General features: G+C 33.7%; 1 protein-coding gene across 1 annotated transcript; it reads right to left on the bottom strand.

The window, feature by feature from the left end:
- Positions 1-34: 34 nt before the first annotated feature.
- On the bottom strand, positions 35-26,024 carry LOC110283778 (vomeronasal type-2 receptor 116-like). Its single transcript, XM_021149261.2, has 6 exons — positions 25,804-26,024; positions 13,153-13,447; positions 11,982-12,773; positions 11,034-11,249; positions 8,810-8,933; positions 35-963 (listed from the first exon to the last, which is right to left on the bottom strand). The coding sequence occupies exons 1-6, from the start codon at positions 26,022-26,024 to the stop codon at positions 35-37; spliced, it is 2,577 nt and encodes an 858-aa protein (XP_021004920.2).
- Between the last annotated feature and the right edge of the window lie 1,953 nt (positions 26,025-27,977).

Genomic DNA, 27,977 nt, shown 5'->3' with positions numbered 1-27,977 from the left:
GTTGCTAACATAGAAGATAAATTTATTTTTTCCATTATATTTTAAGAGACTTATTCCTTCTAGAATGTGTTTTGTCCCTGATATGATGAAATGAATTCTTCTCTGGTCTCAACAAGATAATGTAACACTTAGGAGCAAATATGAAGCCAAGGAGGGCTGCACTGGAAGCTAAGATAGAGAAGACTTCCATAGCCACCATGATCTTCCCTTTAGTGCTATGGTAGACAGGAAGAAAGGTGACCCAGACACAGAAGAACACCAGCATGCTGAATGACAGAAATTTGGATTCATTGAATGTATCAGGCAGATTTCTAGATAGGAATGCCATGGTGTAACCCCCAAGAGCCAAGGAGCAGAGGTATCCCAGAACACAGTGGAAGGCAACAGATGATCCCTTGTTGCAAAAAAGTAGGATTTGTCCATGTTCAGCATGAACATCTTGGTCAATGAATGGAGGAGACGTTGCCATCCATATTCCACAAAGAAGAAGTTGGATCAGGGTACAAATAGGAATTATATAGTTTGGAGCTCTTGAGGTCATTAACCACCTCACCATTCTCCCTGGAAAGGTGGCCTTGAAGGCAATGACCACAGTAATAGCTTTGGCCAACACGGTAGCTAGAGCCACAGTGAATGCAACTCCAAATATGGTCTGCTGAAGGATGCAGGAGGCTGTATTGGGTTGACCAATGAAGTTCAAAGAACATAGTAAGCAGAAGGTGATTGTGATGAGCAAAGTGTAACTGAGACCTCTATTATTGGCTTTCACAATGGGAGTGTCTCTATATTTCACAAAGACTCCAATTACAAAGGCTGTAAGTGCAGATAAGCACAAAGCTATGTTGGCTAGTGTCACCCCCAACGGGTCTTTGTAGGACAGAAAGCTCAAAGCTTTCTGGAAGCAGTGGTTCTTCTCTATACTTGCATAATGACTCTCTGGACACTTTATACACTGGTCCACATCTGTTCAGAAAGGTATATATTATCATGAGATCATCAGCCCAGGCTGAATTGATTCCTTTTTTTTTTTCTGAGTTATTTTTATGTAGAAGGACCATCACAAACTTCACCTTCCTTGTTTTACAGTGAAAAATTATTAAGAACACTGTTGCAAATACTTAAAAAATTATAAAGCATGCCTTGTCTCTAATGTATTTCTAAGTATCTATGGTTGTCATCCAATCATTCTTTACTACCAACACACACTTTCACTTAGATAAGTAATTTACATTTCTATAGTTAATTATGTCTTTCTTAAGATAGACATCAAATTCTAGTAGCTTCTGTTAAAATTCATCTTGTTTATAGTGTCTTGAACTAGCCTAATATTTTTCTGCTTTGACTTACAATTTTTTTCTGCCTTTTATTACAATGCTATATATCTTTTGGAAATAACTAATTTATGGAGTTAACTTGCAGATAATGACATTGGGCCTGATATATCACCCCACTAATTACATATGCTTTATCAATTACACATACAAAACAGGGAGTATTTTTGCAATGTTTTCAGATCATGCTTTTTCACATGTCAGTCCTAAATTTACTTTTCTCTTTAATATTCTCTGTCTTTTCAAATTCTCTTTATTCTCTGCTGGAATTTAGTGAATAGACCCCATTATATTAGTAAATGTTTAAAAACACCCTATAACTGTTTTCATATCATTTTGACCAAGTATTAATTTTCAAATAGAAAATTACTGGAAGAGCTGACAGACTTTAGAGAACTCTTTTATGTTATTGTGCCCTTGAAAATTTTTAATTTGTTTGATTAACCTAAAATATATGTACCCTGATTCTATATTACATTATCAATATACCAAATATTTATATTGCTTAAAATGTGAATTGATCACCAGACCTTGAATTTTACTTCATTAATAATAATAAATTAATATTTCAACTTAAAAATTGTATTATATCATTGCACTAGTTTCAATCAGCAATATTTTCAAATTTTCAGTGTTTAGCATTTATTTCTACAGCAGAGTTAATAAACTGGATCCATGGCAAATTTGGTATTGGTGAGAGACAGTTTGTGATTATGTGTACGCAGCATACATTGACTAATTCAGTTTTTCACATGTATAAGATATGAATACATATATATACATACATAAAGACACAAATATACTATAAGTATGCATATACTTATAAATAAGCAACACAAACACAATCACAGATACACACATATTTTTAAAGATTTGGGAGCTAAAAATTTGATTGTAAAATGTACTATTATCAAAAGGTGGCATTTATGGAAATGAGAGACTGTGGAAAACTTCATAAAAATCAGAAAACTCAAAAGACTGTAAAGAAATAGTGAGATAGATAGATATATAGATAGATAGATAGACAGATATATAGTTAGATAGATAGATACAGTGATATACATAAATTCATGGTTGCAACATCATGTACACAATCACTGCAAGCTCAGGTTTGATGGATAATCATCATGAAAGGAAACTTGACATTAATAACACCATTATTTGAGGAGCTATGTATAGATAGGTCAACCTCGTGTAAAATTGTGAACACTACAAAGTAGAGCTTTCTACAGTGCTTGTCTGTCATTCAAGTATATTTGGCTAAATTGTATTTGAGAGGTTTTGTTTTGTTTTGTTTTTGTTTTGTTTTGTTTTTGAGTGAAAACAAACTGTTAGGGAAGTAGATATGTACAGGTGGTTCTGGTATGTTTTGAAGGCAGAAATATCAAATACAATTTATAGGATTTTGAAAGAAGTAAATAAATACTATTTTAAAATTTTCTGAATTGATCCAACACTTGATGAAATTTTAATAGATAAAGAAATACTAAGAATTATATTTTTCTTTGTTGAAGACAGGATAATTGTGTATATTAACTATTCTTCAAAGTGGAGATATGTTATTCCAAAAACCTCTTAGACTTGCTTTGTTTCTACATTACAGATTGTATACATTGTAAGTTGTATATGCACTGTAAATTGACTTTATAATTACATATATTTTTTCTACTGCATGGAGATAAACAACAGTAATATAATCCAATATGTTTAGGAAATTTAAATATTTAGTTATAGTAGACAGTAATTATGCTGGAAAAATCAAATGCAAATTTCCAATCTCCAGCCTTCTATGAAAATTAGATTGAATTTGATATTACTTACAAGTGCTAGGACATGAACTTATATTCATGCGAATGGTTTCATATTAGCAAGATAGAATAAGGAAAATGCTTAGTGATATCCAACTTAAACAAATTAAATAACATTCTTTAATTTTAGTATCCTAACATTTTCAGAAAATTAATTTTCACAGATTATATAGAGATGAGTATGTACATGTGATATATCTTTCATGCCTTTGACTATTTTTGACACATTTTTCTTGTTTTTATTGTGGATATAAATCTTTAATGTCAGCCAAGTGATATTAAAAAGTCCTGAAGTTTACAAATCTGTGACTCAGTAAGATGGGAAGATAAACGATATGACATTGAGGGTGATTATGAAACCACATACATTACCTCTGTTAGAGTTTATCTACAGAGAATTCAAAAACAAAAGGAGAACAAAACAAAACAAAACAAAACCATGAAAAATGTGTGTTGTGTGACTAGAGCTACTATAGAAAAGAAATAATCAGTATACTTTGAAGCTCCAAGTGATTTAAAAATTTTTAAATTATATGACTTTAGACTATAAATAAAGCATATCATAAAAATAAAAGCCATTGTTTTAAACCAAGAAGAAACCTAGTCAGTGTCCTTGAAATGCATTCTTGGACATCATGCTCTCCCCAGCCCCTCCCTTGTGTATATCTATCTGTATTTGTGTACTTTGCCATACTTTGCCATTTTATGTCTAGCATATGGTCATGTCAGTATTATCATAAAAAAGACTAATAAATACCACAAAATCTAAGTATTAATGCATTCAAAAATTGTGAATAAGTTTCAAAGATTGATTTTGTGACTTCTATGGAAGCACTATTAATAGTTTCTCACCTATTCTATAACTGACCTGAAATTAAATAGCAAATTTTATATACTACACATGTTACTCTCTTGAATGCAGCCAAAATCACAACATATAGTAAGGCGGCAGTAGTTATTTCAAAAATTATCTCCTTGAGGGAACCAACTTTTATTTAGTTGATTTGAAATCTATGAAATGTATGTAAATTATGAAATCAGAACCTTCTACTAAGAAGAATTAGAGAAGAGTATGGATGATAGTTGCCAACCTAATCATTCAAATCATGTTAGACTGTTAATCCGTTCATATTCTGTGTATTCCCATAATGCATTACTCTTTATCAAGTTAAAATTAACAGGAAAACTTGAAAAACTCTCATTTAATTGACTTTATCTGTTCTTTAAAAATATTTCTATTTAATTTATAATGTAATTATAACATAAAATAATAAAATTCACTGTAAATTTTAAGATTCCAGAGCAATACAATTAAGCTTATTCAAAATATGCATACTTGAGCTTCAATGATGTAATTATTAAATAACTGATATAAAATATGTTTGCAAATTAATGGTGGTAACTATTATTATTCTCTGTCTCTCTCTATATATATATATACCTGTGTATTTATCTTCTCTCTGTATATGTGCATATATGAACATGTATTTAAATAAAATATATGACATCTGCATACATAGTTATGTACATATAAAAGCACATACATTATACATGTATGTACATGTATATCTGTAACTTTAATTCATGTGATAGATATTCATTCCTAAAATCAACAATAAAAAAATGGCCTAATTGTATTGTCTCATGATAGCAAACTCCTCATCAATTTATGCAGTAATATGGGAAGTGGATCATTAGTTACAAGAGTTATATGCAAAGTGCCATATAATAGTCTTTCTCTCATACAAACTTGTGTTGTTTTCTTTTCTTTTTTTATTATTAGATATTTCCTTAATTTACATTTCAAATGCTATCCCCATAGCCCCCTATATTCTCCCTCCACCCTGCTCCCCAACCCACCCACTCCTGCTTCCTGGCCCTGGCATTTCCCTGTACTGAGGCATATGATCTTTGCAATACCAAGAGCCTCTCCTCCCATTGATGGCCAACTAGGCCATCCTCTGCTACATATGCAACTAGAGACACGAGCTCTGGCAGGGTACTGGTTACTTCATATCATTGTTCCTCCTATAGGGTGGCAGACCCCTTTAGCTCCTTGGGTATTTCTCTAGCTCCTTCATTAGGAGCCCTGTGTTCCATCCTATAGATGCCTTGTGTGTTTTTTTTTTAATTCTTTATTTATGTTTATGATGGTAGTGAGCCACCATGTGGTTACTGGGATTTGAACTCAGGACCTTAGGAAGAGCAGTCAGTGCTCTTAAATGCTGAGCCATCTCTCCAGCCCCACCTGGTGTTCTTAATGAGAACAAAAGCTCACTCTCCAGATCCTAGCAATATGTTACTCTCATATTTCAAATAGTCATACAAATTAATCTATTATATTTTAAATTCAAATCCATAATTTTCTCATATAGCAACAGAAATTGTAGAAAGATATTTAACTAATACAAATGAAAATGTGTGTGAAATGCAATAATTATCAATTGCCACTTGGGTATACTCAGCTAGATGTGTTCTAAATAAAATTTTCAAAAAAATTAAGTGATTGTATTGTTAATCTGTCTTAGTTATTGTTCTATACCTGTGAACAGACAAGAACTAATAAAAATTATTTAACTAGGGTGTTGGCTTATAAGTTTACATTGTTAGTCCATTTCTGACATATCAATAAACAGACAGAGATGACACTTGAGCACTTGATAAATTCTTGTATCCTTATTTGAAAGCAGAATTCAGAGAAAATAGAGAACCTTTTAAAATCTCAAATCTTACCTCTTGTATCGCATCACCCTGCAAAGGATCTCAAATACTAATCTTTCCTGAATTGCCCAATAACAAAATAAAATGTCGTGTTAAAATTTTATCCAAGAGAATTCAAGGAGTTAGCTATCCCTGTACTGTGCAAATAACTACTAGAAATTAGATTTTTCTGAACATATTGGGCAGTTTGACCTATAAATTTATAGGCTGCATACATAAGCCAGACCAAACTCACATATAAAGAGTGGAGGTAGGCATAAAAAACGCACCCCCAGAAAATAAGATATTGACAATTGGTAGCTCTTGGTAGGAGAGTCAGTTTTTATCATGCCTCACATATTGGTTGATAAACACAAATGAGATCTACATACACAGATGTAGAAGAATATCACAGAAATTATTTACTGGGTTAATTACAAAATCTTGACTAGTTAGGAAAGAAGGGAATAGATCTGGTATGATTGAGAATGGTGTGGTGGTTTGTATATGCTTGGCTCATGCAGTGAAATTATTAAGAGGTATGGCCTTATTGGAATAGGTGTGTCACTCTGGGAATAGGCTTTAAAACATTGATTCCAGCTGTCTGGAAGGCAAATTTAGATTAATTGCTTTGAAAAAAATTAAGTCTCAAAAGCAGTTTTGTATAATTTCTGTTGTGTGGTTCACTATTATGAAGAGTGTTTTAATGAAAAGGAGAAAGCTGAAAAAGAAAAAAAATACAAAACATATTGTTCAATTATTAGAAGGGGCACCAGAAAGTAAAATGCAGCTGAATCATATGTTCAAGGAAATAAAGCAATTAAGGGAGTAGGGCTTTGAGGGAAGATTCTTCCTCAGCCCCCAGCTAAGTTTAGGTTCAGGCATAGTGGTACTCACCTTTAATCCCAGGAGAGAGAGGCAAGCAGATCTCTGAGTTCAAGTGCAGCCTAGTAAAGAGCAATTTGTAAGTAGAGAGAAGTTGAAGTCCAGGCTTGGAGGATCACAGCTTATTCATAGCACTTAGGAGATAGGCATGTAGATCTCTGCATTCAAGAAAAATCTATAGAGCAAGTTCCAGGATAGCCAAGTTTAGGCCAAGAAGAAGTTGGAAAACAGGAAGTTGGTGATAATATAATAGAGTAAAGGGACAAAGTTTCAGTCACAGCAAACAGCAGAACTCAGCAGTATGACTTTGTAGTGCTAGTTTTAGATTCAAGAATAGAAGGGAGTACGGAAACAATTGATGCTGGTTAGCTGTAGCTAAGAAATTAGCAATTATTAAGAAGAGACTAGCATCACTGTGGTGCAATCTGGGAGGAGTTTTCAAGGAGCACAAAGATGTATTCTAGAGATAACCAAGGTTGCACCTACAGCTAGAACTGAAATTAGTAACGTGTAAGAACTGAACTTAGTAATGTGTAAGAAATCTGATGGTACTGGCTTTTAAGGTCTGATGGGGAGAGCAGCTATGGCTTGGCATTGTGAGAGACCTTAGAAGGCTGTTGGTGAAGGTTTAACTTCAGCTGCAGTTGATAACCCAGGATTAAGAGGTCATGCAAAGATGCTGAGGCATGAGACCATGCAAAAAGGCTATTGGTGAAGCCTAGTTGCAGCAGAAGGCCATAGTATATTGGCATTGCCAGTACCATGAGATGATCTCCCAGAATAGCAGTCACAGTGGAGTGAAGTCAACAAGAGTCTAGAGGGCTACAGAGGACAGAGCTAGAGAAGTGACATAAGCCTTTTAGAGGAGCTGAGAAGATCATGTGTGCATTTCAGACACCGTAATAAGAAGCGATGAAGTTGAAATTGTCTTGGAGACCCTAAGATGTGAAAGATGTCAGAGCTGTGGGATACTTGCTGAGGAAAGCTGCTCACAGAGAGTGGTATCTGCCCAGGAGATCAAAGATGAAAATGGAGTTGATGAACTAAAGTCTATTTGTCATCAGATGTAAAGATGAAGAGTTTGAGTTTGCCCAGCTGATTTCCTGTCTTACTTTGGGGATAGCAGTTAAGTGACTGAATGAATCTCAGAAGAGACTTTGAACTTTGGACTTTTAACATTGTTGAGAATGATATAGACCTGGGGGAATTTGCAAGTCAAAGACAGAATATATTTATTATTATGGTGTGGCTAGGCATGGCTCCATAGAACATAGGGTTTGAATAACCCTGTGCAGGTCAGGGAGTGGAATGTGATGATTTGTATATGCTTGGGCCAAGGAGTTGCAGTATAAGAGGTGTGGTCTTGTTGGAGTAGGTGTATCACTGTGGCATGGGCTTTAATACCCTGGTCCTAGATGTCCTGAAGGCTATTTTCTTCAGTTTACCTTCAGAACAAAATGTAGAACTCTCAGCTCTTCCTACACCATGCCTGACTGGCTACTGCTGTGCTCACACCTTGATGATAATAGACTAAATCTCTGAACCTGCTAGCTAGCCACAATTAAATATTGCCTTTTTCAAAATTTCTGTAGTTATGTATTCTGTTAATAGCAGTAAAACCCTAACTAAAACAAGGAGTGGATATAATCAAAACACATTGTACAAAGTTATTAAACAACTAAACAATGAGAGAAATTATATTTTGAAAATGAATTGGAGATAATCACTGCTATGAAGATGTAAAAGATCTGAGTATTAAATTTATTGAAACAGCTGGAAAAGCGATATTGGCACCTTATCAATATGGGCTAAATGGCACCATCATATAAACATATTGTGAAGTACAATGAAAATATTTTTTCTTCCACAATAAATATTGTCAGTGAATCACAGAAATAAATCAAGTATAAATTTTTATGGCTATGATGGTCCATTTCAAAGAGACGCTAAGAATTATGACATTTAAATTCCTAAAAAAGAAATGAAAATATTTATTTCTGATTGAATTCAGACCATTTTCATTGCCTAGTTTATTATGGAATCCTGTGGAGAAATGGGAAAGATTTCTTTAAAACCTGCTTTTACCTGTCTCATTAGAAATTTCATTGTCTGCACAAGGAGTACAATTGTAGCAGCAGATGGCCTTGCCCTCCAGGGTTACTTTTCTGAAACCAGGCTCACAGCTCTTACTGCACACAGCCTCAGGGATCTGAGAAAATAAAAGTGATGTTTTCTAAATCTTATGGTTTTATGAAAATAATAAATAGAATCTTTAATGTTATACAATGAATTTCTGAGTATTTTTATAAATACAGAGGATTGTTTAGAAAGATTATGTCCTGGAGAAACAAATGTGCTTAAGGATTTATCTGAGAATTATCAATGTTAGTGAATTTGTATACATAATAAGGTATGGACAAGTTTGAGAAACTTAGGTGATAGGGGATAGAAACTGAAGGAATGACCATCCATAGACTGCCCCACCTGGGGATCCATCCCATAAACAACCACCAAACCCAGACACTATTGTAGATGCCAACAAGATTTTGCTGACAGGAGCCCGATATAGCTGTCTCCTAAGAGGCACTGCCAATGGTTGGCAAATACAGAAGTGGATGCTCACAGTCATCCAGTGGATGGAGCACAGGGTTCCTGATGAAGGAGCTAGAGAAAGTACCCAAGGAGCTGAAGGGGAAGCTAAAAGCCCCGTAGGAGGAACAACAATATGAACTAACCAGTACACCAAGAGCTCCCTGGGACTAAACCACCAATCAAAGAAAACACATGGTGGAACTCATGGCTCTAGCTGCATATGTAGCAGAGAATTGCCTAGTCGGTCATCAATGGGAGGAACGTCCCTTGGTCCTGTGAAGGTTCTATGCCTCAGTATAGGAGAATGCCAGGACCAGGAAGCAGGAGTGTGTGGGTTGGTGAGCAGGGGGAGGGGGAAGGGAATAGGGGATTTTCAGAGGGGAAACTAGGAAAGAGGATAACATTTGAAATGTAAATAAAGAAAATATCTAATAATTTAAAAAGAGAACTAAATTGTCAAATAAATATAAAATGTTTCAAGAAGGCTAAAAAAAAAAAAAGGAAAATCATGGACTCACTACAGAGTGATACTATCTTTATACTTTCTGACATTTATCATCTTTACTTCCATCATGATTGTGAATCTTGTCTTTAAATTTGATAGGATTTAGATTGGACATAGAAACAAAGTTATGTGTATATCTAGGAAGAAATATATAGATAAATTTAGCTTATATAAAAAGGGGCACTTAAATTCTGATGATGTTACAACAAATGTATAGAAGATAGAAGAATGCAGCATTATTCATGTTTTTTTCTCATTCAGAGAATATATATATATATGTCTAAATATACTGCACCCTCAAATTTCTTCTTAAGTTATTTCAGTTCTCTATTTATAGGACATTGGCAAACCAGTAGATTCTCCACGTGCATGCCATATAGGTCTCTTTTTCTAGTGCCTGAAAAAGCTAGCACAATTGTTCATGGGATGGAATTTTTAAGTAAATTGACAATGAACTTACTGAGAATATATGGACAGTTAAGGGATACTAACAGAGTTATGGTATTTAAAATACAATAAAGGCTAAACTATTTGGGTATCTATTTCCATACTACTGGCAACATTTGTGAAGTAAGTTAAACTTTTGGAAATACAGAATTGCTGGAGTAATTATTTCAATGTGGTTGGAACTGAAACATTTTAATCCTCTACTAAGGTCTAGGTTTAACATTGTTCTTACTGTAAATATGGATATATAGTAACAGTATCTTTCTAGTTTTTGAGCCTTTCTTCATGACAAATCTACCCTTGCTGCCATTCTCTGTCAATGGAAGACCTTCATACTTCTGAAGCCATAACCAAAAATATACAGGTTTTTACCATAAGTCACATTTGAAAATGTCATTTGATTATATAATAAAAAGTAAATTTTATATTGTTTCATGTTATTAATCCCAAATGAGAAAATTTCTAAAACACTTTGACCCATAAGACATTTGAGAGCTGGAAATTTCCTCTTCCAGTGTTGCTAATTTTTGACAAGTGGAAACTAAATAATATTCATATGAATGATTACTGCAAGCCTTATTTCACACTAAATACTTCCTCTAATCTGAATGAAGGAACAAAAAACATAATACCCTAGTACTACAATTGTGCTATTTTAGTCTAGTAATCAAAGTGTGATGAACCTTAAGTCATAAAACAAATGCTATTTCATCTGAAATTAATTTTTAACACAAGCTTAAAGTATTGATTTAATATATAACCCACCTCTGAAAATCCTCCTGCCCATTGTATCATATGCTCAGATAAGGACAACTGTTGGCCCTTGGGGGCATTTGCTGAGAAGGATCCTATTTTCACCTTTTGTCCAAGACCCTTTGGTAAATTCCACAGGTTAAGAATGTCATATTCTGCATTTAATTTCTGTCTCCCACCTGAATTCATATTGTTTCTCTCATCAATGTCTTTCAGGAAAATGTTAAGCTAAAAGAAATTCATTAATTTATATTACACTGTGTCCAAGAAGCAGAATTGAATTTTGATATGAAAGTCAAATTAATGAAGCTTCCATTAATGTTAAATAAATGAATGGCTGAGTGTGTGGGATACCATTCTGCTTTGAATGACAATGCAGTTTCAAGAGAAAATGATAGAATCACTCCACAGTGATACTATCTTTATACTTTCTAACTAATACATTTATCACCTTAAGCAAACTCATGTAATGATGAAAGATTTTGGACTCATGCAAATGTTAACTTTTTTGAAACTTAGCCAGACTCATTTGCTTTCAGAATATCTTCAAAGATCGACAGTCTTAAATGAAGGTGCTGATGTTTAAAGGGTAATAAAAGGGAGTTATTTAGTTATAAAGCCACTCTCATTGTTTCGCTTAAATTTCTAATCATTTATTCCTGTTGTAAGAAATATACAGAAAAATTTTTGATTTTTATTGTATGTACTATAATGAGAATATCACATATCTAGCTCTTGATGACATGACATTTGTATTGACTAATAACATATCCTCCTGTAATATTTCATTCCATTTATCAGCAACACACACTTGAAATTTTTTTACTTCTAAATGAATTTAGAAACACAAATTTCCCATGAGTGAACAAGATGAATATATTTTAGGATACCTAATTTGCTTTCATTGCAGATTGCATACATCAGGGTACTGATAATACAATATACTACAGTGGTTATTACCTGCCAGGGGAAGAAGGCCATCATTTCATCATTTTCATGTGCTTGTATTTGTTCTTGTTGAAGAGTCATCTGGTGGAGACTATGAGCCACAGCATACACAGCATTATAGATATTGTTGCTTTCTTCACTGATAGTCATGTCCATTATATGACTAGGTAACATATCCAGAGAAGCATTGGAGTGACAGTCAGCCAACAGTTGACAATCAATATCAGAAAATGAGCACTTGAAGAACAAATGCCATAACTTAGGAAGGTAAATGTCTTCTGGGTATTTGTAAGGATTAACTGTTTGAATAAACTTAGTAAGCTCAAATCTTTCTCTATAATGGTAAGTAAAGATTAGGCTACCATGGAATGAGTCAAACATGAAATAATCAGCATAGTCAGTAATATAAGGTTCAATGTTCATGACCCAGACTTTCCCTGTCAACAATCTTTCACCAATATTTCTCATTAGACCTGTGAGAGAATCAATGTCACCATAAATAATTATGACATTTGTCTCATCCATATTTTCCCAAAATTTGTTAATATATGAAGCCCACGTGTCAGGGATCATTTTCACAAAAGCTATGCAGATGCCTTTTCTATCCATATCTTCTCTGAACTCAGATAACATTATATTTCCTTTGTGATCATCTGGGAGTATGAGGCCAACCCAGGACCACCTAAAATGAACCATCAAAGATACAATGCCAAGTGGAATTAATGTGTACTTGGGGGCCATCTGGTAAAGCGAAGAATATTGACCACGGTCATTCAGGATGGGATCATAAGGTCCAAAAGAAAGCTGAACCAAAAAAAGAGGAAGAATATTAACATTGAACAAAATTCCATTCCTTAACAACAAATGACAACAGAAAACAAAGTTAGTTTTATCGAAAATTTATAGGAAAATGCCATTTATATAATTGTACAGAAATTCCTGCCAAACCTGTTAGTTTCAAGGGTCTACCTATTTATTTATTTATTTATTTATTTATTTATTTATTTATTTATTATATCTTCATTCTTTCTCTTGCATGCAAGAGAAACTTGGATTGATATCCAAGTGTTTGAGTACTTGCTTTGATGTTGAACAATTTGAATACCCCTCTTGTAGTTTTAAAAACACCTGTATTATCAACAAGGGATGTGATTTCCAGTTCTCACACTCCAAATCTTTTTACCTGAGGAAATTTAAAGAGTTGAAGTAATGTTCCATTTTGGGCAGATGTTGTCCATGATGTTCCTGTGAGGGCAGCAGTAAATTTTCTTTTGGCACAATTGTAATTTGGTAAAATCTTTTTCTGCCCTTGAGATGTGAGCCAAAAACAGGCATTCATGAGAGTTTCCTTCTCAGTGAATCTGACATTGTAGAAATCAAATCCAAGAGATATATTAGGTAAAAGATTAGGATTCCCATTGATCTCCTCAATAGCAAATACCAAAGCCAGAATATATTGGTAGTTCTTAAAATTATACCTGTATAAATGGCAAAATACACACAAGAAAAATACAGCATGGACCACATGTTGAGTATAGTAAGCTTGTATTCTTATCTTTTATTGGCTATTTTCTTTTTTTTTTTTAATTTGAAATGTTATCCCCTTTCTTGATTTCCCCCACCAAGAAACCCTCATCCCACCATGCCTTACCTTACTTCTATGAGGGTTCTCCACCATCCACACACCCATCCACTCCTGCTTCCACAACCTGGAATTCCCCTTCACTGATTCATAGGATCAATGACACCTCCTCCCATTGATGCCACCAACAATGGAGGAATGTGATCATTTCATTAGATGCTGAAAAAGCATTTGACATAATTCAACACCCCTTCATGATCTTAGAAAGATCAGGAAATGGAGGACGATACTTAAACATAGTGAAAGTAATATACAGCAAACCAGTAGCCAACATTAAACTAAATGGAGAGAAACTTGAAGCAATCTCACAAAAATCAAAGAGTAGACAAGGCATCCTGTGCTCTCCCTACCTATTCAATATAGTACTTGACATCCTAGACAGATCAATTAGGCAACAAAAAGAGGTCAAAGGGATACAAATTTGAAAGAAAAAATTCAAAATAACACTATTTGCAGATGATATGAGACTATGCCAGAGAACTCCGGTGGAGTAGGCTTGTGTAGGCAGTAATGCCAAAAAGCTGCTCATGAGAAATGAATTCCTAAAACTCTTCTCCTGGAGGTCTGACGAAAGTCTACCCTCCAGTCTTTGGATGAGTTTGGCAGGCATAAAGCCTGGAAGCTGTTCTTGAGGATCAGAGTTCCATGGTAATTCTTCTCCTGGAGGTTTGGCATTTTCTCCTGAACCCATAATTATCAAATTCCCACCGCATTAGTTTAATGTATAGACTCACGCGCACTCTATTAAGCATTACCCTATAGTAAATGCCCTTTAAGATTGTATTCTAACATTAGCTAAAGCCTTTTCCCAGTGTTCTTAGATTCCAGATAGTAACAAGGAATTTAACCTATTCAATAACCAATTAAGTACTAGTCATTAAATCAGCTATCTACAGAAAGAGACTGGAATTCTCACTGAGATAGAAATTCTTATTACAGACTATATTCTGTGCCAACAGCAAATTAAGTTACTATACTGATAAATGGGAATTCTCCAGACATAGATAAGTATTAACAAGGCCTAAGTCCTTGACACTACTTTATTCCTGAGGCCAGGCAAGAGTTAAAAACCCCTCTAGCCCAATTAACTCTAAAGTGTGAAACTCAGCCAGACCCCAACAGGTGCTAATCTCTAAGATAAACATAGCCCTTTTGTAGTCACTCCTCTTACATCTGGAGGGATGCTGATCCCTAACGTAAACTTTGCAGTCACTCCCTTTGCACCTGGGAAACTTCAATGTACCATATCTGTTATGTTTTACAATTTATGATATTCGCTGTAATATAATTAGTCTAAGCTCAACCAGAAGATTACATTCAGATTCAACACCTCTCTTGTGTGTTTGTCTGTCTGTCACGTCCTAATCTTTGCCCATCTTCTCTAGAGAACCGTTTTATGCAGGCACAGGACCCAGAGAGTCTGTGGCAAGACTATACTTAAGTGACCCCCAAAATAACACCAGAGAATTACTAAACCTGAAAACAAGTTCAGCAAAGTGGCTGGATATAAAAATTGACTCAAACAAATAAGTAGCCTTCTTCTACTCAACGGATAAACAGGCTGAGAAAGATATTAGGGAAACAACACCTTTCACAATATTCAAAATAATATAAAATACCTTGATGTGACTCTAACCAAGCAAGTGAAAGATGGGTATGTTCAAGAACTTCAATCTCTGAAGAGAGAAATCGAAGAAGATCTAGAAAATAGAAAGACCTCCCATGCTCATGGATTGTCAGGATTAATATAGTAAAAATGGCCATCTTGTCAAAAGCAATCTACCAACTCAATACAATCCTCATCTGGCTTTATGTGGAGGTTCTTGATCCACTTGGATTTGAGCTTTGTAAAAGGAAATGATAATGGATCAATTTGCATTCTTCTATATGCTGACCACCAGTTAAACCAACTCAATTCTTCATACATTAAGAGAAATTTGCATATTCATTTGGAATAACAAAAAAAAAATACCAAGGATAGCCAAAATTATTCTCAACACTAAAATAATTTCTGGGAGATTCAACACCCCTGACTTCAAGCAGTATTATAGAGCAGCAGTGATAAAATCTGTCTGGTACTGGTATAGAGATAGGCATGTAGATCAATGAAATAGAATTAACAACCCAGAAATGAACTCACATAATACAGTCACTTGATCTTTGACAAAGAACCTAAAACCATCCAGTGGAAAAAAGACAGCATTTTCAACAAATGGTGCTGGTTCAACTGGTGGTCAGCATGTAGAAGAATGCAAATCAATTCACTATCATTTCCTTTTTCAAAGGTCAAATCCAAGTGGATCAAGGACATCCACATAAAGCCAGATACACTAAAAGTAATATAAGATAAAGTGGGGAAAAGCCTTGAACATATGGGCACAGGGAAAATTTTCCTGGACAGATAATCAATGGCTTATGCTCATTTTATATTACTTCTCACTAATTATAGTTCCTCAAAGCATACTTTATTTATTATTTATTATTATATACAAAAATGATCAGTCTACATATCTTGAATCAACCTTCTCCCAAAAATAGAAATCTTATGGTATCTTGATCTTGGTCTTCTAGGATGTTTAATTATGAAAATCCACATTTTTTTATTATCCAACCAATAAGATTTTTAAACAGTATATTTATTAAATAATATTCCCAGTTAAATACATTTCATATGGGTCACTGTTAACATAACTCTGATATTATTTTTCTCATTATGGCAATCAGAATTTGCTGGTGGATAAAAGACCAGCTTAGAACTTACTCCATATGATCATGCATTACAGGCATGCTCTCACATTGCTTTGGGAAATATTACCTCCAGTCATGATTTTTACTTGGAATAGTATACTCTCTGAGACTTCTTTTCAATTGTATATTAATAACTTATGTGAAAAGAAAACTACAGTTTTTCTCTAAAATGCCCCAAATATATTACATACAAATATATTTCATTTCAGTATCAGGGTGTTGTTCATAAACAGGCTTCATTAAGTTTCCATTGTGTGATGTTTTCTTCCCCAAATAGCTTATAGAACTTAGTTCAGAAGCACTGAAATATTCTATAAAGTCTTGGTCTTAGAATCAGTTTTTGGGATTAATCTCAAGAGTACAATAATTCCTCAATAATTTAGGGAGAATATATTTATGATTTCATAGTATTTATAACTATACACAATGACATGTGAAGGCTCACATAAATCAAAGCACTAGCATGGAGAATGGAGGTATCCAGGCAAACTAAGCACAAGCTGACAGGCTGTCCTTATTAGTGCTTTATTACTGAGAGAAGACACAATAACCACAGCAACTCTCATACAGGAAAACATTTAACTAAGAATTACTTCCCATTTCAGTGCTTTAGTTTAGTATGGTCATGGTGGAAAGTACAGCACTATGCAGGCAGAAATTCCATTTTATATTTTTGCATCTTAATCTACATGCAGCAAAAGTGGAAACTAAGACATACTATCAAGACTTAAGCTTCTTAGACATATAAGCCTACCCCGACTGTGACACACTTACTCTAGAAAGTCTACACCTTACTCAAACAAGGTCATACCTCATAATAGTACAACACATTATATGCAAAAAATTTAAAAAAGAATAGAATATGGGAGGCATTCCTGTTAAAACCATTACCTTCCTTTCCTTGGCATTCTTAGCTTGTAGGCATAACATAATGAAAAATGAATTGAATCTGTCTTCAAAACATCCCATAATTAAAATATCCTCAAATTTATTTAAAATCTAAAGTTCAGATTCTCTTCTGAGAATCCTGCATTCTCTCATCAACTAATTTCCAGTAAAATCAAAATAAAAGAGCAGATCCCATAGTTATAATATATATTGACTCAGAATATACATTACCATTTCAAATTTGAGGAAGGGGAGCACAGCACAGCGTTGAAATGATGAAACAAAGCTAGGAAAAGAAAGAAAGAAAGAAAGAAAGAAAGAAAGAAAGAAAGAAAGAAAGAAAGAAAGAGAGAGAGAGAGAGAGAGAGAGAGAGAGAGAGAGAGAGGGAGGGAGGGAGGGAGGGAGGGAGGGAGGGAGGGAGGGAGGGAGGAAGGAAGGAAGGAAGGAAGGAAGGAAGGAAGGAAGGGAGAGAGGGAGGGAGGGAGGGAGGGAGGGAGGAAGGAAGGAAGGAAGGAAGGAAGGAAGGAAGGAAGGAAGGAAGGAAGGAAGGAAGGAAGGAAGGAAGGAAGGAAGGAAGGAAGGAAAGAAGAAAATAAATAGCTGGGCAAACTCCAAACTTTGCTTCCCCATATTTGATGTTAAAATACTCTTTAGATCTCTAATTTCTTTCATCTTTTGTGACTGTAAAACACTTCTTTTTCTTGGATTTATTCCATTTCCTGATAGCAGTGCTTTTTGGTTGGTATCCCTGAGCTCAGGCATTTTCTACATCATTTGATCTTAATGGCAAGCCAGGGTTCTCCTTTAGAGCTTCACATAATGACTCCTCTAGGATACAAAGACATCCCCTTTAAATTGTTGGCCTTATCTTTCCTTCTTTCCAGAGAAAATTTCAATAACACCTTTCTTCTATCATTGACTCTTAATGCCAGAACCTCATGACTACAGCTGCCAAGTTCTCTTGCTTGTTAGAGCTGGAACATGCTCCCTCCACCTAATAAAATTAATTTTTTGCCAGCTTTCTCATCTTGTTAATTCCTTTACTTTCTATTTTTGAATGTCCTAAACCACAGTCAGTTCAATCTCACATCAAACTCAGAAATGTACCAACTGGAATTACAGCTGTGGTCCAATACACACAGGACTAAGTATATCTTGAACTCTGTTTTACTTATCTGGGTGAAATCTTTGCCTAATGTCTCCACTGCCTCCATTCCAATTACCATCAAGCTTTCAGTTAGTCTCTATATTTAAAACATTATCTAGCACCATTCTAACTCTTATTCCTTTTTGGCCCCAATCTCTGTACTTTGTACATTCTGTACAGTAATGTACAATCTGTAATCTTCCTCCCTCATATTCTTTCTTTTCATTATAGAACTTCATAACAGTAGACAGTAATAACCACACAACGAAGCCAAAATAAGAGTGTTGAGATTACTTCTGTCAAATGATTTAATCTATATATTTTCACTTTAGCTTCAGTGAAACTTTTTGACTAGGCCAAAAAGCAACTATAGTATTTGCTCAAATATAACAAGCATAATCTCTAAAAATCATACTAATGTTCATCTACTCTCATAACATTTTAGCCAGGAACACAGAGTACAGCTGACTCCCAGTAACACCTTTTCCAAGTTCCTCTTAGAATGGCTCATTAAGCACCACTTAATGAATTTTACTGATTTCCTCAAACAAATTCACACTCATTATTTCTGCAAACAGTAAACCTTGCCTATCACAACAAAACACCAGCAACTGGTTTAAATTTCTGTGTTCGTTGGGATTTAGTGTTGTGAGGAGATACAAAGTCCTTTTCAACTCATATAATAGAAAACATTTAATTGGGACTAGCTTATAGATCATAGGTTTTATCCATTTTATCATGTTGAGAAGCATGGCAATGAGCAAGCAGGCCAGGTCTTAGAGACAGAGATGAACGTACTAAATTTTCTTCTTCAGGAAACAGAAGTGAAGACCCTGAACAGACATAAGCTTCTTAGACTTCTAAACCACTCCTAACAGCAAGGTCACACATGCTTAAGAATGACAACGTACCCTAAATGTGCTGCTCAGTATGTCACAAGCATAGAAACATATGAATCTATAAGGGCTACTTTTACTCGTAGAATAACATTATTGAAACTTGATAACTGCTGCAAGAAGAATCAGAATTCCTTAATAATCTGATGTCTCATAGTCAAATTAGATTCTGGAATGGCTTCACAATCACGTGGGTTAGTAAGAGTGGAATGATTGGGGAGGAAAGTATTAAAATTAAAATTGGGTTGGTAGAGAGATACTGACAGAAATGGTTGATATTAAAGTAGATTGGAACTTTGGAGAATATAACCAAAACACTTAATTGCTTATATGTGTAAATATATTGAATAAGATTTGTAAGGAAAAATTGTGGTGTGGAAGAGAACTGGTTCAGCAATATATAATACTCTTTTTCCACAGAATCCTAGTATTCTTCCCAGAACTCATATTAGCATAAAACCATGCAAAATTCCAAATATATATGATCAAATACTAATTTGCACAAACACACACACATAAATAAAAAGAAATACAGTCATCTTATTAATGTTAATATGATGTGGATTAATAAAGCTTCTGAAATATAAAATGCATGATTAAGAACCTGGCAGCTGTGGTGTATGATTTCTGCTTATGATACCTAATTGTGCTTATCATTGAGACGTTATATAATGCTCTTATGAAATGCATGCACTATTTTAAAATTAACTTAACTTTACATTAAATAGCTTAAGAAAGTTATTTGATGTTAAAAAGAAATTAGTGGATATTATTTTTAAAGAAAAGAGACAAATAATGAGTAAATACAATAATATTATTCACTGGAAGAGAACTGATAAGTAGACTATTTAATTTTGCAAAATAGAAAAAAATAACATTTTATGATTGATAACTACTATATATTCAAATAAATACATATATATTTAATGATATAAATGATTTTTGACAATTCCATACAAATAAGTAACAAACACTTTTATGAATTGCATAAAAAGACAGCAGAGAAACTCAATATCTCCAATTACAGAACAATGATAAGAAGAAAGGTTAATAGAACAGATTTGATCATTCTCTATTGTATACCTGATTTTGATAGAGCATGAAATATAATAAATATATTTTGAAAATGACAACTATTTTTAATCTTTCTTATTTGACATTATGACTTAAATGTTTCATTTCCCGTCTTTTTTGCTCTATGTAAAACCTTATCACTCTCCTTTCCCATTCTTAATTCATGGACTCTTCAATTATTAATAGCCAAGAATGGCATAAAATTATATACATGCAAACACACACACACACACACAACTATATACACATACTCACACTCTAACTCGAGTATGCTTTGAAGACCACCCAAACTGTTATATTCTTCCAAAGAAACGGATACACAAAATGGTTATCCACCACCGAATGAAATACTATATACAAGTAAAATTAAAGTTGCTCAATAGGATTTTATAGAATAAAGAGAATTTCCTTAGCGATTATTAAAAATATGCCAAGAGATATTAAGCTTCCAAGTTGAATACCTGCCTACAGGAAAACTAAGTTGAGAATGTTTGTATGTTAATCGGGCTAAGAGCAATGATACAGCCATATGATAGAAAACTTAGACTTAAATAAAATAGAGCCACTCTCAGCATCATAAAAAAAAATCCAAAAACAAGATTAAAAAAAAATAATAACAACCCCCAAACAAAACAAAACAAAACAAAACAAAACAAAACAAAACAAAACAAAACAAAACAAAAACCTCTTCGGTTCTGGAAAGCATCCAAAGAAAGAACCACCTAAAAGGAAAGTGAAGTTAGTATTAAGGATGATGGTCACACCCAAGAAACACAAAGCAATGTTATGAACTAAAATATACTCTGATTATTTTTTAACATTTCTTTTTTTTTATTAGATATCTTCTTTATTTACATTTCAAATGTTATCCCCTTTCCTACTTTCCCCTCCCCCAAATCCCCTATCCGCTCCCCTTGCTCCTAAACCCACCCACTCCTGCTTCATGGCCCTGGCATTCCCCTATACTGGATCATAGAACCTTTACAGGATCAAGAGCCTCTCCTCCCATTGATGACTGACTAAGCCATCCTCTGCTACATATGCAGCTAGACCCATGAGTCTCACCAAGTGATTTCTTTGATTGGTGGTTTAGTCCCAAAGAGCTCTGGGGGTACTGGTTAGCTCATTTTGTTGTTCCTCAAAGAGTTTGAAGCTTGTATCTCAGAGATTGGATCACAGTTCATTATGATTACTATATGCAAAGTACCTGACCTGTTTTTAGGTGTTACTCATATTACTGTGTTTGGGCCATGTGAAAATGTTTAGAAAGTGGAAATCTCGTTCAATAATAAAATCTAAGATTGTGTGTACTCAAAAAAATAATTCTAATCAATCAGAATTGGCATTTCAAGAAGTATGATAGTCACAACAAAATAGGAGACAAAGCAGTTATGAATTTTTTTCAACATAAAAATATTTGAACATCTTAGAAAATTAAATTCTCTATTTACTTATGCAATTGTAATAAAACAAAGTGAAGCAGTATACTATTTAATTTTATATTATTTGAGCATGTGACTAATTTTATAGAAAATCAGTCTATACATGTCTGAAATATTAATGTGAATATTTTAGTTGGATGCACATATTTATATGTGATGAATGGTGAACTAATATTTACCCTGCTGAAACACAAGAGACATTGGTACTTACCCAAGTGAAACTTTGCCAAACACCCTTAATCCAGAAAGTTTGCTGTATATTTTATGAGCTGATTGTGTTGTTATTTCTTGTTTTCCTCTAAAAAAATATTACATCTTATTTACAAAGCACACTGATAAAAAGCTAGCAAACAAGACCCAGGTGCCAATAAAAAGCATAAGCTGAGAATGAATGAAGGCAAGTGGAAGCAACAGGGAAATCACCAAGGAAAGGATTTTCTAGTTAACATAAAAAAGGTAGGACATGAAGGAATTTTGTGAACACTCATGATCCAGGCTTTCTCCATGTACTGAAAAACCATACTGCTGAAATTTAAAGAAAGAGGAATATCAATGTCAAGGCCAATCCAGAATCAAAATATAGTTAATAGACCACATTCACTGAAAATGTACATAATATAAACATAAAGACTATGGGGTTTCATTATCTACAAGAGAAATCTAGAAAATTTGCAATGTAATATTTTATAAGTTCTTCATTTTTCAAACAAATGTAGTACTCATTTGGATTAGTGTATATATGTTTATAATTAAATATTTCTGCATTTCAAAATGATAATTTTTGTTTGTTATTAGGGATTAAATATTGGAAACTTCTAGCTATAGTGTAATTTCCTATACTTTGAGTAATGAACATAAAATATGAATAAAATATATCATAAAGTAAAATAATTTAAAATAACTTTTCAGATAATTTTTTATTTATTAGGAAAAATTGTTGATGATGGTATATAACTACTATCTAAATTGACAAGGAATAAGTTCTTGTGATATGTCAAACTTATAAAGACAAAACAAAAGAAATACATGTATGGTTGATAAAAAACACTTGGATGTCAGAGACCATACCACAAGAAAGCAAGCCCTTCACAATCTCCCATCCTGACAAGCCAAATGGTCTCGTGCTAGGAGCCTGTCATCACTCCCTTCTCCCTGTTCCCTTCCTGGCACCAGAGGCTGTAAAAGCTGAATTATAGTCCCCTCTTCCGTATCTCTTCCTGACTCCTATGACATCCAAGAACATGAGTTATGCACTGAGCCTGGCCTGACACCCAAGGCCTAACACCCAAGGCTGTTAAAGAGGATCTAAGTTCCGGACATAAGACGCAGAGTGCGTGCGGGCCGACTGGAGCAGGACTTCAGCCCTCATGTCAGCAGATGCCTACTTCTTTGTTCTTTGTTAATTCCCCCTTGACCCCTCCCTATTCCCCTCAATGTATGCTTCAAAACCCGGCATCTTAGCCTAATAAAAGGAGACCTTGATAGGAGAGATCTACTTGGTCACCGGCTCTTCTTTCTCTCCCATCCAATTTTCTCCAAGGTTTGTGGTCCCCTTCACACCCACGAATAACTGAGTCCCGCGGGATGGGATACTTGGATATATAAGTTTATAACCATAATTTAGTTGATGTGAGGGGAAAATAATTTACTATACAAAAGCATAGAGGAAATTTTCAGTTGGATTTGGAAACAGAAAGATCAATGAAAGGACGGAAAATATTGCCTAAAAATGGCTTGGGCACTGTAGGATCCTGATACTGACTTAGAGGGTCTGAGTTTGATCTCAATATACTCACTGTAGGATAAAACAATTTGTCCTCACAATTTTTCTTTCATCTGAAAATGTGAGTTACATCAAAAGTATGTGCACACACACACAAATATTATATATGATAGTAAACTTGAAAAGACTATACTATTAATGCAACAGACAAAAGAGCCACTTTCCCCTTTAAATTATTCTATATTCAATAGGAACTCTATACAATATTCACTTTTTATATTTCCTATATGGTAGATAAAAATGAAAGAACCTCTTAGAAAATGTGATCTTTAAAAAGTTAATATACCAGAATACAATGACAGTACACTTATTTTTTGCAAATGTGATAGTAACAAGGAAAACATTTTTGCTGGCAAACATAAAAATTAAGAATTGGATTTCTGAGTTCGAGGCCAGCCTGGTCTACAAAGTGAGTTCCAGGACAGCCAGAGCTATACAGAGAAACCCTCTCTCGAAAAAACCAAAAAAAAAAAAAAAATTAAGAATTGCAGAGAGAGAAATCATCCTTTAAAATACATAAAATATTTCCAAACAGATAAGTAAAGAATTAAGTGAGAAAGATAAAAGAACATTCTCTGCTTTGCAGTATATATGACTATTTGTGGTCAATGCTACATGAAAAACTACACTTAGTGAATGAATTTTATAAGATAATATTGTTAATTTTTATAATAAATGTCAACACATTTATGTCATGAATATAATTTTCCTGACATAATGGTAAGTTAAATATTTGTGATAGGAAAAATACTTTTATTTATAATGAACATGCCAGACAATAATTCTCACAGAACAAAAACTATTGTCTTTGCAGTGAAGGGCTTGATAGTGCATAATATACTGGAAGCACATTTCAATGAATATTGGTGCCTGAATTGCTGAAGAGTAAAGGACACAGGAAAAGTGAAGTTGCAAGGAACATTAACTATGATAAATAGAAGAGACTCCAAAACATCCAAACGAAAAAAAAAACAAAAAAAAAAAAAAAACATCCAAACGTTCCCTATCTGCTAAGCATTTAAAAAATGTTGCAATTTTATTTGATACAAATGTGATTCTCTAAAATAAATAGTCTGATCATGAATTATTTTATCTAAAAGTCAAATTTTCCATAGCCATGTTTGCTATAATTTAATTATCTAAATAAATCCCTTAGGGTAACATAATTTTCAATATACATTCACAAGTAAACCTACTTTCTTGTCCACTATACTTGATGTAATTTTTAATATCACACTATGATTTAACACATTGTATTGTCATACTGAGCATATTCTACCTCCACAACTGTATTTGTTTTGGTTATTTTTCACTTGTTAACTCCCAACAGGTTTCCTTATGTCTTTAAAGGAATTTCTAAGTGTTAATATTCTATTTTAGTGTCTTATTTTCTGGATAAGTAAAGATATAAATGGTTTTCATGGGAATGTAAAGTCTGATTGGGATAAATAAATCTTATTGCCTTTATGAGAAAACATTCAGGAATATTTCTCTCTAATTCATAAAGACCTGTCTGATACTATCCATCCAACTGAAATATTTCATACAGGCTAAGAAACAGCAAAAAGATGACTCCCTCATAGTCATAATATCTTAGTAATTACAGCCATGAAAATGAAAACATTTCAAACTTGTAAAGTAAGTAGGTAAACACTGGAAAGCAAAGAATAAAAGTGAAATCAGCAAGTAAACACATAATGAGACATGAGATAGATGAAATATCTGTGCACTACAAAAGTATCCACAAATTCCAGTTGTGACACAGTAAGTTAGGAATCAGTAGCACATACCAAAACACAGTCTCTTCAATCAAGCAGCACAAAATACACACAGGGCATACTGTGTTTATTGAAATCATCAGAAGAACAAGCTCAGAATACAAGCAACAAGGTCAGGCTGAGATTAAGTTACTTCTCCTTGAGACCATAATATTGAAAACTATTCTGATATTCTGGCATAACGGCAACTGTAAAGAAGAGGTATGCTTTATTAACCAAATGAGGAAATTAAAATGAATAAACTCAAAGTTATCATTTCATTCTCCCTGAGAGAGGAAAAAAAAGAAAATGATAATGAATTTAAAGAACAGATATTAGAATATCTAAAAGAGGAGTTGCTAACAATAAAAGAAAATTAAAGTATTAGCACATTTTAATGACCACATTCAAAAAGTTATAAGAATTCTAAACATAAAAAAGAATAATTGTACTTACTGCAAATAATTGTCCATATATTGGTATGGAAGAAATGGATGTGGAATTTTGTATTCAGTGTAGTAAGTATGAATAGGAAAAAATGCACCAATCATCACATCTCCATCATGGTGAAAATCTTCAGGGGTTTTGTAAAAGCACAGATTGATATTCATAGTTATAAAGGCAGAGACAAGTTTGGGAATCTGTAAGAACCAGAAAATAAAAATCCAGTAGAACATCTTATTGATAAGTTGATTTGCTTGATGCACATCACACGGTATCTAATATATATATGCTAAGGGCATGTTTTTATGACCAAGGTTGTTTTTGACTTTGTTAATGTGTGAAACTGTCACACTAATCATTTCAAAATTTTTCTGTTCCTTACTTGCCTTCTATTGGGAATTTTTAACCAATTTCTCTTGAGCTATACAGCTGAGGCCTGTATTCATATGAAAATCAACCTCGGATATAAGTTTGTGCCTTTACTAGTCAAAGGCAATGTGATTTCAGCCAATGATACAAATAGCCAAAGATAAGAGTTGACCTCCTCTTGGGATGAATTGCCTAAAATTATGAAGCAAGGAAGTTTTTATATGAAAACAATTAGGGCTATTCCCACATGTTACATCAGAGTAGCCCAATTACATGAAAAAGGAAAGGAACAAAATGTAAAGGGGACTGAGAGAGAGGTTTGGGGAACTTTTGGGGTAGCATTGGAAATGTAAATGAAGAAAATACCTAATTAAAAAAATAATGAGGAAAAAAATAAAATAAAACAGAAGAAGATACAATAAAAATGTAAACATTGCATATATATATATATTCAAAAATATTTATTGTAGGGTTTTTGAAAGATCCCATTTATGCCTTAATAGTTAAAACACAGAGCTATCTGTATAATATTGTTGATATTTTTGCTGGGATGTTTTTTCAGCTAATATTCTAGTCCAGACTTTCTTGCCACCTTGTTTCTACCAAGTGGCTCTCTCTCTCTCTCTGCTTACCTCAGTACTCTATTCATTTCACATCATTCAGAATCCTTTTTCTGCATCCTTGTATTCCTACCATGTTTCTGCATGCTGTGACACAGATACACCTTTCAGCTCTTTCTTTATCAAATGACATACTTTTTTTTTCAGCCACAAAGAATAAGGAAAAACAACAACAAAAACAACAACAACAACAAAAAAAAACAAAACAACAATAACAAAAATACTAGTGGGAGATATTCCAAAGCTTACTCATTATAAGCAATTCAGTAGCAGAACTCTGCACATGTGGCCATATTCCACATTAGTTTGCATTTTAATATTTTAATATGGTAATCTCAGAAAATCATGTTTTTATTTTTTGTCAGACAAAGAAGTCAGAATCAATTATATAGAGAAAGCAGTAATTGTAAATTACAGAAATGACATCATCATATAAATTGTCAGCAATTAACTTGCCAGCACAATTTACAATTTTAACTACAGGGATACACATTCACAGTCAGTTGACAATGAAAGTGTAAGCAAAGGATATATCAACTACCCTCCTTTTACTCCAAAACAGGGCTTTATCTCTCACATTAGGATATTATATACAATAAAAACAAGTATGAGAAATATCAGAATAAGAATTATATTTACAATATCCAGTTTATTTATATTTCATAACTTTGAACAAAGTACTTCTACTATCTATCTTACCTTGGTGTGGTATCTGTATTTGATTAAATTAATTTATTTGTTTATTTATTTGTGACAATGTTACCACTGGAATTCATAGATAAATTTTTTGCTTCCAGGAATGCTGAGATATTCTGCCTAAGGTATGTACCATTATATGGGATACAAGTGACAGGGTGCAATTTAGGTCAACTGGGTGGAATTCAGGGAAGATTTGGTTACATGGGCTCTGTTGTGTCAGCATGACCTCAGGTAGAGCAACCAGAGATTTGGGCTGGAATATAGAATTTTGAGGATGGGGTAAATGAGTTTATTTTTAACACTTTCTCAAAATTTTCATTGTGTAAATATACTAGAAATTGTTACCTACTCATTTTCTCTGAATATTGGCTCTTTCCTTTATTCCTAGCTTGTGAATAGAAATATTGTAACAATGAACATGGATAAACAAGTATGTCTGAAGTTGGGTAAGGAGTAATTTGATTGTGTGCCCAGAAACGATAAAGCTGATACTGTTTT

The sequence above is a fragment of the Mus caroli genome, unplaced genomic scaffold, assembly GCF_978045245.1.
Source record: "Mus caroli unplaced genomic scaffold, Mus_caroli_1 scaffold_18, whole genome shotgun sequence".
Lineage (NCBI taxonomy): Eukaryota > Metazoa > Chordata > Mammalia > Rodentia > Muridae > Mus > Mus caroli.
The sequence above is the reverse complement of the archived record's forward strand: the minus strand, read 5'-3'. Positions and strand labels throughout refer to the sequence as shown.

What these genes read in the sequence shown, in the direction of transcription:
- LOC110283778 (XM_021149261.2), bottom strand. Translation starts at nt 26,024, where the DNA reads ATGTTCTACTGGATTTTTATTTTCTGGTTCTTACAGATTCCCAAACTT. An exon ending in TATATGGACAATTATTTGCA is followed by an intron (nt 13,448 to 25,803) that starts GTAAGTACAATT and finishes CCATTTATACAG; the next exon opens with GTATAATTTTAAGAACTACC. An exon ending in AACTCTTTAAATTTCCTCAG is followed by an intron (nt 12,774 to 13,152) that starts GTAAAAAGATTT and finishes TTTTTGGTTCAG; the next exon opens with CTTTCTTTTGGACCTTATGA.